The following is a 12447-nucleotide window of genomic DNA, read 5'->3' as shown; positions in this document are numbered from 1 at the left end:
TCAGGTACAGAACTGTGTGTGTGCATGCACAAGGAGGTGGAGGTGTTTTGTATGATAAAAAAGAGGGAAATTTATTTATTTTATTTATTTAAAGCATTTTTATCCTGTACACCAGCTGAAAAGGCTCTCAGAGTTGGCTTGAAGATCAATAAAAAAACCAACCAACGACTGTCCCTGTCCTCAGGCCTTCAATCTAAAACACTAAATGCAAAAAAGAAAAGGGGATGTGGAGGGAGGAGAATGAAAGCAAATTCAGGTACTGGTTCTTTAAAGTTAGAGTTCTTATAATGACCAAGTGGGATGGAAACAGTTCAGGGAGAGGAAGAGCTGGAGGCTGATGGAGCTGTAATAATGTCTGATTTTGTAAGGTTTATTGATGACATTTTATTAGGCAAAATAAATAAATAAAAAGTATCTTAGGACTGCAGTCTGTCACAAGCTGTGTTCACAGTGTGATGTGGGAAAAGGGCTAACAAGATTTTAGGCTGCATTGATAGAACTGTAGTTTCCAAGCCATGAGAAATAATGGTTTCACTTTATTCTGTACAAGTCAGACCTCATCTGGAGTACTATGTCCGGTTTTGGGCTTTGCATTTTAAGAAGAGTGTTGACAAATTGGAGCAAGTTCAGAGGAGCAAATGAAGATAGTTAGGGCTATCACTACAAAACAGATCTTTTAACTGGCACCTGAATAAGAGGGTGGGTTCCAAAGTCAGGGTGCCACCACCAAGACGGCTCTGTAATGTGTAGTAGCCCCACCAGCCACATGAATGGGTCCCCATGGGTCATGAATGATCCAGGCCCTTATTCCATGTTAGGTTCATGCAAAAATAGTATGAATGGAGGGAAGGCTTCAGAAGACTTGCATTCCGTTTGTAGAAGGCAGTCAAACCCCTGTAGTTATTGCCAGCAGCGTAACTGCAAACAAAGAGGTGGTTGAGCTGATAGGGTTTTTTTGCAGATGCAATTGGTAGAAATGTGTATAGCTCTTTTGTTGAAGTACAATTTGTCAAGTTCAGCTATGCCTTTGTGTCTCGGGGGAGCAGATTGTGACCCCTACATTCAAGGCAACAAGTGACTAGAATTAGAACGATTTCTCTACTTCCCATGTTGTCCTAGAGCAGCCTTCCCTAACCTGGTGAGTTATGTTCCTTGGGGGGGGGAAACGGTGGGATAAAAATGCTATAATATATATATATATATATATATATATTAAAAAATTTAGTTATCTGAGAATTCTGCCGCATCAGTACTGAGCAAACATGCTAATGCATGCTGTCTGATTGCTCCTGCTTGGCTTCTGCAAGTGGGAGTGGCTACTGCAACCAATAACTTACCAGGTCAGAAAAGTGTAGTATTATGTCTGAACCCATACTCATGGAATGTCTCTAACAAGCATGAATGTGACCTACGTCTGGGATAGATGCATCACCCCAAATCTTAAGGGATGCACAAGGGAACAAAAGAGGTGCTGGCATTAGGAGTCAGCAACTTCCAGATGGTGGGAGCAAGCAATCTAGCAGTGTGATGTGTCAACTGGCTCCTCTTACCGTACATGTGGCCGGCTCTCATCCCAACATTTTGATCCCTTAGAATGGTCAATAGTGAAGTCTGCACTCTGATTAAGAGGCTTATTACTTAGCCCTTAGAAAGACATCATCTGAGCAGGATGGAGTAGAAACCAGTTTGACATTGCTGCCATCTTCCTTCTCTTTCTGCATCATAGACATATTTTCAACCTGTAGCTCAACTTGATATTTAAGTGGATTTGCTATGCTTTCTTGGGCATCTTCAGGAAATAGCTAGAGGGAAAAATGCTAGATATTCATAGGTATGCTGAAGCAGGAGGAAGGGAAGTGTACGATACTGGGGACTAGTCACGGGACAGTGACAAGACACTATGCTATCTGCCAGCTGCTGAATGGCTAGACATTGGGCAGCAAGAATCGAATGTGAGTAGCTATTATGTGTGTGTGTCCCCCCGTGTTTACCTTGCACATCTGTTTTTTATCAGTACACTTTATTTTCTCTGTTGCAGAAGCTGAATGGCTTGTAGGTGAAACAAACAGCCATGTCAGAAGAAATCAGAAAAAGACTCGATTTTCCTAACACCCTTATACAGTCACAGGTAAGTCACTTCCACTTGCTATGTCTTGTAACTATTTTTTTAAAATATGCTTTAAGCAACCTTGGTAGTACTCTTGTGTCTACCTTTATGAGAAGATTTTGAAAATTCTGAAAAAGTCATCAAGCTGTGGAAGTAGAAGACAGAAATCACCCCATCATACCTTTTGAGGCTTCTGAAATCATTGCAAACATTTGAATTGCCATTTCAGAAACATCAAGTGTCTCAGTGCCACACCTGGCTAGTAGAACCTAGGAAACAGTAATTGGTGTCCCTTTTGCTCCTAAAAGGTAAAGAGAGGCTTCATTTTAATTTCTACTTTAATGCTGCAATCCTGTATCTACTCACCTGAATGTAAACACCATTGAACTCAGTGGGTGTGACTTCTGAGTAGAAATGTCTAGGATTGTACTGTGAGTCCTGCTTTTCTGCGTAGAAACATAAGGTAGCCCTGTTGGATCAGAGCCGTGGTCCATCTACTCCACTCTCCTGTTTTCCACAGTGACCTCCTAGCAGTTAAGAGCACAATAATAATGAGTTCCCAGGTAATCTCTCATCCAAGCATTCAGTGATTTCTAGATTAAAAGATGGAGCTACCATAGATGGTAGCCATTCTCTGCTTGAAGAAGCATTCATGTGAGCTGATTAGGCTGATGCCCAGGTTATATTTTGCTTCCCACTAGTATATGGTTATGATTTCGCCATGTGCAAAACCATGTTACTAGGGAAGTCAGAGTTGCATTACACATTAAGATTGTCATATTGAACTGCAGTAATGCTGCTTCGGTAAATGGTCTGTCGCATGTGATTAAGTATGGATCACTGCCTATCCTTCTAGGATCCCTCCTCTGTGATGGGATCTCTGGTAGACACTGCAAGGTGTGAGTGTGTGCACTCCCTCTGCACCCTGCTTGGTAGGCATTTTGTTTAATAATAAAACAGAAGCCCCCAGATGTAAAAAGTTGAGTTTCTCAGCTTTAAACTGAAAAGGAAAGGAACCTCTCGTGCAAGCACTGAGTCATTACTGACTCTTGGAGGGACGCCAGCTTTCACTGACGTTTTCTTGGCAGGCCTTATAGCGGGGTGGTTTGCCGTTGCCTTCCCCGGCCGTTATTACCTTTCCCCTAGCTAACTGGGTACTCATTTTACAAACCTCGGGAGGATGGAAGGCTGAGTCGACCCGAGCCGGCTGCCTGAAACCAGCTTCCGCTGGGATCGAACTCAGGCCATGGGGAGAGTTTCGGCTGCAGAAACTGCTGCTTTACCGCTCTGCGCTACTACAGGTGCATTAATAGAGGTGGTTGGAAAATGATACTTGTTTACTTTCAGCCCAGTGTGGGGGCTCACTCATTCCTTCATGCTATGGATGGCTTTAAAAGAGGGTTGGATATATCTCCGGAGGAGAAGGCTATCAATGGCTACTCTTCCTGATGGCTTTGTGCTACCTCTAGTATCAGAGGCAGTAAGCCTATATACACCAGTTGCTGGGTAACATGGGTGAGAGGTTGCTGTTGCACCGTGTTCTGCTTGTGGGTCCCTGGTTAACAGCTGTTTGGGCACTGTGTGTACAGAGTGCTGGACTAGATGGAACCTTGGTCTCATCCAGCATGGCTCTTATTATGTTCTTACATTCTTATGTACAAAGGATCAAGATGAGAAGACTTTCTAATGCCTCACTGTGGCTTGGTTGTAAGGCAGCCTTCTCCTATCTGGTGCCTTCTAGAAGTTTTGGTCTACAACTCCCATCTGCACTCATGTAGATCAAAATGTCGCCAGCATGTAGTCAAAAACGTCTTGGGGACACCAGGATGGGGAAGGTTATTGTAAGGTATCGTATTTTCCTAGCAGATTCACTGTGAAGTTCATAGCTTTAGGAATTTAGGGATTTGCTTTAGCTTGAGCTGGAATATTTGTCCGTCCAACCCAGAACTGTCTCCTTTCACCAGCAGTGGCTTTCCAGGGTCTTGAGCAGAAATCGTTCCCATTAGCTGCTACCTGCAACTTTTTAAATTGGAGATTCCAGGGATTTAACTTGGCACCTTCTGCATGCTAAATATGTGATCATATTATACCAGAACTTTGTCATTCTCCCAGTCTATTTCCAGTTCAAATTCTGGTTTTAATCTTTAAAGCTTTTAAAAGGCTTGGGGCTAGGTTACCTGCAGAAGTGTTTCCTTCTCTATTTAACTACCTGAGAATTAAGACTCACCCAGCACCTAAGTTACTGTCTTTTTGGCATGAAGTGAAGAGCTTTTTTATTCTCTCAGGCAGTATGAGAACTGTGTTTATTGCGTTTAGATCACTGCACTTTTATGTGCTGCCTGTTTTATCTTGGGTTTTTATTATGTGCAGTTTTTATTGATTATTTTATTGTTTGAATTTTAATGAATAGTACACTGCCCAGAAAATGTGGATTATAAGGCAGTTGAAATGTATAATAAATAATATAAATGAATGAATAAAAATTTGCTTGACCTCTGAACAATGGTCCCTCCACCAGTTTTTATTTTTATAAGTCTAAATCAGGCAACGAGGACTGGCCTGAATATACGGGCAATCAAAGCAATTATTTGGGGGCAGTCAAAACTTGTAGGATCGCCTTGCTTCGCTCCAGGGTCCCTTGCGAAGGCACAGAGGATCAGCTGTGTTGTGATTCTAGAATGGTACATAGCCACATGCCGCTTGTCCTCCCTGACTCTGCAAGAGATTCAGTAGTCCATCCCTTTGATTATACCGTGCAGCCACTTCTGGACAGCAGAATGTCTTTCTGCAGGTGATGATAAAGAACATAACCTGGTGATTTATGTTTCCTTCACAGACTGTGAGCCATCTGATTGCTGCAGTGCTGAAAGAAAATGCTTCATCTAACAAGATAAACCAGTCCACTAACCAGGTTTGTTTCTTGGCTTGCTTGCTTTCCTTTCCCACATTGCCTTGAAAGTTGCCTTTGTAGTATGACAGGATTGAGAATCAATCCTGGTAACATTAAATCTTTATGGCTGAAGAGTAATCTTTCGTGGGGGCTGGGAATTGCTATGGAGTACTTAATAGTATCATAATGCTTAATGACAATGACAGACACTCTGAAGGAGTTCAGTCTATATTAGGCATGTACAGATTTTGTAAAATCAGTTCTGTCTGCATTTCCCAGATTGTCAGAAGCCTTTCAGTTGTCTGCTCATTGGCGGAATCAGCCCCCCTCCCCCCAATTTCTTGAATTTGCACCAATTTGCATTTGCACCAATTTGCATTTGTGAAAATGCACAACTCGCCTCCAAAATGTGCGTTTTCGTGCTTTAGCCAAGGGGAAATGTGGATTTTCGGCTGGTATTTTTTTATTTTACATATTTTTCTTTGACTAAATTTGCATAAAATCCCACAAAGTAGAAAAAAATCCTGTGTACTGTGGAATCTGTGCGTCGAATTCATAGAAATATGAACTTATTTGATTCTGTTGTGGACTTCTCCGTCATCCCTAATCTATATACACCAGCTAGCCATGGGGATAATGGAAGTTGTAGTCCAATACATCCAGAGGGCACCAGGTTGGGAAAGACTGTCCTATCGTCTCCTGGAGCCTAAGGAACATTATAAGCCCTATCCTTGCTTTTGCCCACATGCCACATGGGAATGAAGTTTTGTTGTGTCGACTAGTCAGCAGTTCTGAAAGACTGACTTAGCTTTTCCTGTGTTCCTTGATTTCAGACCCCTGCATTAAACCTCCTCTGGGAAAAATGCTGCAGTGACAATGTGGTGGTTCGGACGGCGTGCTGTGAGGCGCTGGTGACGCTTGTTGCGCAGGATCACGCGGAATCCGGTTATGTTCTTAATGGAGCGCTCAATTTGATTCCTTCTGCCAGGTAATGGTTGATTGTGTCATCTCTTCTAAGTCTTTCTAGCATGAAAAGAAATATGTTTTGGGCATATTTATTTAGTGCAGTTTTTCCTGCAAGCTGCAGTGTTCATCCCTATGGGTGATGTGGGAAAGGAAAGAAAGCGGAGGGGTGTTGACGCTCGGGCCTGCAGGTCAAAAGCGCTCCTCCTGGGATTCCAGTCCATCCTGCTGGGATTCCTCCGAAGGCCCCACCCCCTTTCTGCCAACTGCCCCTCATTTGGTGGCTTTACAGCTTCCCCCCACATTCCAGGCCTGTTTAGAATGGCTGAGGGGTCCTAATGTTGCTTACCCTAACTGTTTAGAGTTATGAATGAGCATTTGGTTTACCAGAAGAAGCTTAGACATTGTGATTTTTACTTGGCATTCATGACAGTTTCGGAACTTTTACAGTTTCAGCCACTGGACTCCCTGAAGTTGTATTTTCAAGGTTTTCTCTGCCACCTTGAGTACTGAAAGCTTATTTTTAACAGAAGGCTAAGATTCGAACAGAGGTCTATGTCACAGAAAATATGGCTTGCTGCTCATCTCTGTTAGTTTATCACACTTGTATCCCTTCTCTTATAGAATCATAGAATAGCAGAGTTGGAAGGGGCCTACAAGGCCATCGAGTCCAACCCCCTGCTCAATGCAGGAATCCACCCTAAAGAAGGAGATCCACCCTGATCTCCTTCTTTCAAGGAGATCAGTAGATTAATTATGTGAGCTGTTTGATGAGGAATTAAATAATGGTCAATATTGTTTTAAGCTTCAGACTAGAAGTTTGTTGTTGTAAACAAAAACGTTACCGAACTCGTCTTGTCTTGACAATTTTCTTCTTTGGGATATAAATTGTTCAACAGAGTAGTTGTGAATTTAGTGCTTGTAATGTATTGCTCTGCCGAGCTCCAACCAGGGGCTACTTTGGTGGATGCCTGCCCAAGATAAACGTTTGTATCCTGCATCTGCTTGTGTTCTTACATTGGGGTGAGGTGTGTGATGGTGGAGGTGGGGGGCGGGGAGGATCAAAGTAAATAGGTGAAGGATGAAAGGAAGAACAGTTGCAGCAAAGCCAAATCTTAATTGACTACAGGTTTCCTGCACTTTGCATGGAGAATATGGGGTTGTTTTCTTGCTCAAGGCCAGTAATCTGGTTTTCTGCCTGTGCTGTATTATGAGGTCACTGTAGTGACCCCAGAGTCAGACTTTGCAGGACTTGTACCATTCAAAACATATTTTTCACCCCTTCTAACTTTCACAAAATTACCTTTTCAACTGAATTTTCTCAAGCCTTGCTTCAGTTAGTAAAAACAACAACCCCACCCCACCTCCCAAGGCCTCAAGCGACTCTGAGGCACTAATCTTTTTACTAAGGAATAGTGTACTTTTACTTAGCTTTTTTTTTAAAAAAAAACCCCACACGAATCACCTACTACCAGCAAACCATCCAAATCTACTGAAGACTTAAAAGCATGGTGTGCGAATGCATGCCTTAAACTGTCCTTAAGTGGTTGGGCTTAGTATATGGAGGCAACTCATCTATCAATGCTTGTAGTGGTTAAATTGATCTGCATAGGACACCCTGACCCTGTGCTAGTTCAGTGGTTTTTGATCCCGAGCACTGTATGTGGTGCCAGGTGATGTGTTGGGAGTTGCACTCACAAAGAGATGGGTGCACACAAGTGTGCACATGCGTGCCCGCTCACACACACGAGCACCCGTCCACATATATCTCAGCCCATAAAGATAGGCTAGCCTCTTCTGCACCCCCACTCCAGCTGTTCTGATCCAGGTTACTTTCCCTTTGCTGTTATGAACAGCGAGGAAACAGCCATTTCTGTATTGGGATGGCTGGGAGGGGTGCAAGGTTAATGTGCCCTCCCCCTGCTCAGTGGTCATGGTTATGACTATTGGGCTGCTCAGCTGAGCTGTGGGGGAAATGGATGGGTCTCTTGACAAGCCACATGCAGGTTGTGGGTTAGCCACGTGTGCTACACACATTGAATGTTTTGCACATGCAAAAGAGACATCCTTGATCTAGAGGCAATCATGGGTAAGTGGACTACCAGCAATATAAACAAAATCCAACTGCCCACCTGCAGTGCATGAGGGAGACAGGTACAGTCCTACTGCCCTAGTACTATGGGTCTTTTGTCAGAAGCAGCAGTATCCCATTCCTTTAATAAAAATAACCCATTAAATTTAAAAAACATATTGCTTTTGCTTTCAGTGAGGCTGTTTGCATGACATCATGGGTTATTTAACCAATGGCAAGGCTGCGGTGAGTGCAAGGTATAGACAGTCACCATTTTGAGTATGCAACCCTCACTCCAGGGTTGTCATGTTGTACGAAACCTGCAAGCATAGGTTATGTGAAGATTAAACCACGTTCATATAACCCATGGTCTGTTTTAGGGGTTATGTGAGGGTTGTTTAACCCTCATATAACTACTTGCTGAATTCACGCGGCACGATAATACCCAAACAGAGGTTGGATATGTAACTTGGGCCCCATGGGTGTCACAGCGTGTCGCCCAAACCTGCTCAATGTTTCAATAATGACAGTCACGACTTATTCTATACTAGAAAGTGATATAGGTAGCATCATGGAGACACCCCCCTTCCTGTTGATGGTAACATGTATTCACTGTGTTTTTGATAGGAACGTGCAAGGTTTGATAAAAATCATAGTAAAACTCCTACAGAGACAGGCCCTGAAGGTGGCAAAAAGTGGAGAAGAACAACCAGTGGAGTTTTATGCAATCAGGTATGCTTTAAATCGTTCATTTTATGCATGCTGTTTTGAATGGTACTAACATGTACATTGCAAGTACTTATAAAGACTTTTTAATAGAAAGAAACTGTATATTGGCTGGTTGCTAAAAATATGATAAAATTAGCTCAGTTTGGTGATGAAAGAACCATTTCTTCAAATGCAAATGAAGGAAAAAAGGTACATATCATACTATTGTTTAGGACCTTAAAAAACCCGAGAGCGTTCTTTCTCTAGCAAATGCAGTCAGTTTTGAGTGAATTTCCATTCAACCTAAGTTCTTGAAGCACTGAAGGCAGAATTCAAACAGATAGCCCATAATGTCTTAAAATAACTTGGGTCCTATGCACATTGGGGAGATCTACTCTGTTCTGTTCTATTGCAGTCTTAAAGTCCCACTGTTAGCACGATATTGATGCTACAATTAGTGTACCTAATGTCTATGATAAGAGGGGAAAGGGAGTCTTAAATAACTTACCCAGAATTTCAGAACTCCCATTTCCTGGAAACCTGTCCAAGGCTGAGGTTGAATGTTGACAGTTTTCCAGAAATGCTGTAAGATCGTCTTTGCTCTGATTTTAATACTGTATAGTAGAGATGAACATAAGAGCTGTGCTGGATCAGACCAAAGGCCTGTCTAGTCTAGCATTTTGTTCACACAGTGACCAACCAGCTGCCTGTGGGAAACCCACAAGCGGGACATGAGTACAATAGCATCCTAGATGGGGTGGCAGTAGTTTCCCACTTGGAAATCGTGGAAACTTGGAAGAGACCACTGCAGATGTACTCCGTGGTTACACAAAATTAATGGTCTGAATTTCCAAGCATGTTGCCCAGTACTGATGACTGTAATTCTAGTTAAGAATTTCTCTACCTGGCTGGTGATTCTAAAGCAGGAGTGGAGAACCTGCATCCCACAGGCCAAATGCAGTCCGCAGAGGCTCCCCATCCAGTCTGTTGTGCTTCAACCCTTGATGTTCTTCAGCCTGCTGAGGGCTGCGTAGTGGGTCTAGTCCCTAGCCCTGATCTAAAGGCTATTGATTTGTTTTTCCTTGGAGTGCAACTTTTATTTAGTTTAGAACACACACACACGACAATGGAACCAATTACCTAGGAAGGTCGTGGGCTCTCCCACACTAGAGCCATTCAAGAGGCAGCTGGACAGCCATCTGTCAAGTAAGGTAGATTCCTGCAATGAGCAGGGGGTTGGACTTGATGGCCTTGTAGGCCCCTTCCAACTCTACTATTCTATCACACACACACGTTTCCAGAATCTATAGGGAAGATGCAGAGTGGCACATAGAAGTCCTTTGCACTTCGATTCTTTTAAAACTGTATTTTTAATGTGTTGTTGTCCTTTTATTGTATTGTTCACTTCACCAAAATTCTTGAATGGGGATTGTAAATAAATAAGTAATTTATCTTGTCTGTGTGAACATACTATGAAATGGTTTTATATGGAATACTGTAAAATAAAAACAATGTATCCTGTGACTGTTTAAAGACCAACTCATTTGTTAGGGTATAGCCTTTCATGGACTGGAGTCCACGTCATCCGATGCATATAATGAAGTGGACTCTAGTCCGTGAAAGCTTTTGCCATACTACATATTTTGGGCTTTAAGTGCCGCAAGATTCTCTTTGGTTTTTGAAGCAAGAAACACAGCTACCCCTCTGGAAATTGTAAAAATAAATGGAGCAGAAAGCTTCGTACAAAGCTTCGAAGCATCCAAGTATTACCTGTAAAATAAATCTCTCTCAGAAATTTTAAATATGCACACAATATTAAGAATTGTACAGTGTAAAGTAATACACTGCATTCTAAACAATTTTTTAAAAAATCCAGAGAAATATATCAATTGCATTATAGTTATCTATTGAACGTGACAATTAAACCCTCCCTCAAATATTTTCTTGTATGTATATTCCAATAATGGCATTAACTGAAGGATTCCAAGTTCCTAATATCTCTAATCCTACTGTAATATCTCATTTTGAGACTAGTACTAATGCTCCATTTATTCCCCCAGTTTTTAATTAGTGAACCTTGTTTCCATTCACAGCATTTTGTTGCTATCAATAACTAAGGTCTTCGGTTTTCTTGTGCATTCCTACCCCCCCACCCCACCCCAACTCCACTCCAGCAAGGTCTTTCAGAAACCCAAGAATTAATTGTTTAGACTCTGTTGGGACTGAGAGAACAATCACATTTCCTCTTGTAGTTATTTTACCATCTAGCCTGATGAAGAGTTCAGGAGAAGTCAACAGCTTGCACCATCTTTGGTGGTGTTTTGGTTGGTTGGTCCTAATAAAAGTATTACTCAGCTGCAGATTTTGGATTTTTTCCCCTCGTGGAACGTTGCAGCTTTTTTTTTTTTTTTAGTTATATCAGTGCTATAAGTGTTTTCTCTTTTAAAATTTTGAACAATAAAGGCTGGTGCAGCATAGTGGCCAAGTGTGTAAGCTTCCGCATTTAAAACTTCCAAGTTTCTAGCATCTCTCATCCCAACATGAGCCATGAAGCCCTTGGTTCCATTTATTCTCTCAGTTGCTTCCTGCTCAACTGTCATCCTGGAAGTTCTTGGGTGAAAGAGTGGGGTATTAAATTGTTGAATTAAATAGAAATCTGTAATGCAGTGACAATGCTGACCTATCCTTCAGGGCTATTATAAGGATTACTAAGTTAATATATGTGAAATGGTTCAGGGTATCAAAATTCTACACATATAGAATCAGAATAGTAGCGTTGGAAGGGGTCTATAAGGCCATCGAGTCCAACCCCCTGCTCTGCTAAGGTGGTGATGGTGATTCCAAAATTGTTCACCAGATATGTACTAGTGTCCACATTTGAAAGCTGCTTCCTCTATGCAGTATATGCAACTGTTTCTTCCCTTGGCTTCTCACCAAATTGTGGAATTAAAATTCAAGGCAGGAAAGAAAAATGCTTGAAAATGCATATGTAAAGTTGTAAAGTGCCTTGCTTTGTTGCTGAGGGAATGAGGGTCATAGCTTTATACATGAAAATGCATGGCAGTCTTGACATTGTTTCCTCACACACCAAAAGCAATCTGTCTGTCACTGAATTTATGATGTAAATCAATTTGCTGCTCTCCTAAAGACAAAGAGACACATCAGGGGTTAGGGTTGATCTAAACGTTGCAGATAATTCACTTTTGTTGTAGCCTCCAGGAAGAATGATCTTTGTTTTATCAGAAACTGTTGCAATACTATCTGGGGCATACTAAGGCTTGGCCATATATAAACACTTATTCACAGCCGGCCCTTCTATTAGACAGGGTGAAGTGGCTGCCTTAGGCAGCAGATTTTGGGTGCCGTGAAAGGGCAACACATTGTTAAGTACTTAATTTGTTGTTGTTTGTGTTGTCAGGATGAGGAGTGGCGCTTGTGGGATTTTCTACCTCATGGGTCAAAATAATTTGGCTGGCGGGGGGGGGGGGGAATGTGTATCTTGATTTGAGTGGGTGTCATTTGCTGTTCTGCCTCAGGCCGCAGCAGAATGTCTTGGGACAGCTCTGTGCTTATTTGAAGGAGCTTTCTAGTTTGTTTGGAGCCCTAAAATTATAGCACAAAGGATTATCTAATGAGCTGCACCTCTATTGCACTGGTCATTACATTTGTTGATGTGGGCATTATATTTGCTGATGGGGGCATATCCTT

General features: G+C 42.1%; 1 protein-coding gene across 1 annotated transcript in view; it reads left to right on the top strand.

The window, feature by feature from the left end:
• Window positions 1-12447, top strand: part of FOCAD (focadhesin) — a 146014-nt gene that overhangs the window by 1279 nt on the left and 132288 nt on the right. The window contains exons 2-5 of the mRNA XM_063129216.1: window positions 2039-2128; window positions 4944-5018; window positions 5831-5985; window positions 8659-8763. Of these exons, the coding sequence (XP_062985286.1) occupies window positions 2072-2128; window positions 4944-5018; window positions 5831-5985; window positions 8659-8763 (392 nt within the window). The 5' untranslated portion in view covers window positions 2039-2071. The remainder of the gene's footprint in view (window positions 1-2038; window positions 2129-4943; window positions 5019-5830; window positions 5986-8658; window positions 8764-12447) is intronic.

This window comes from Elgaria multicarinata, chromosome 6 (assembly GCF_023053635.1).
Source record: "Elgaria multicarinata webbii isolate HBS135686 ecotype San Diego chromosome 6, rElgMul1.1.pri, whole genome shotgun sequence".
NCBI lineage: Eukaryota > Metazoa > Chordata > Lepidosauria > Squamata > Anguidae > Elgaria > Elgaria multicarinata.
Note: the sequence above shows the minus strand (reverse complement) of the source record. Positions and strands in the feature narration are given on the sequence as shown.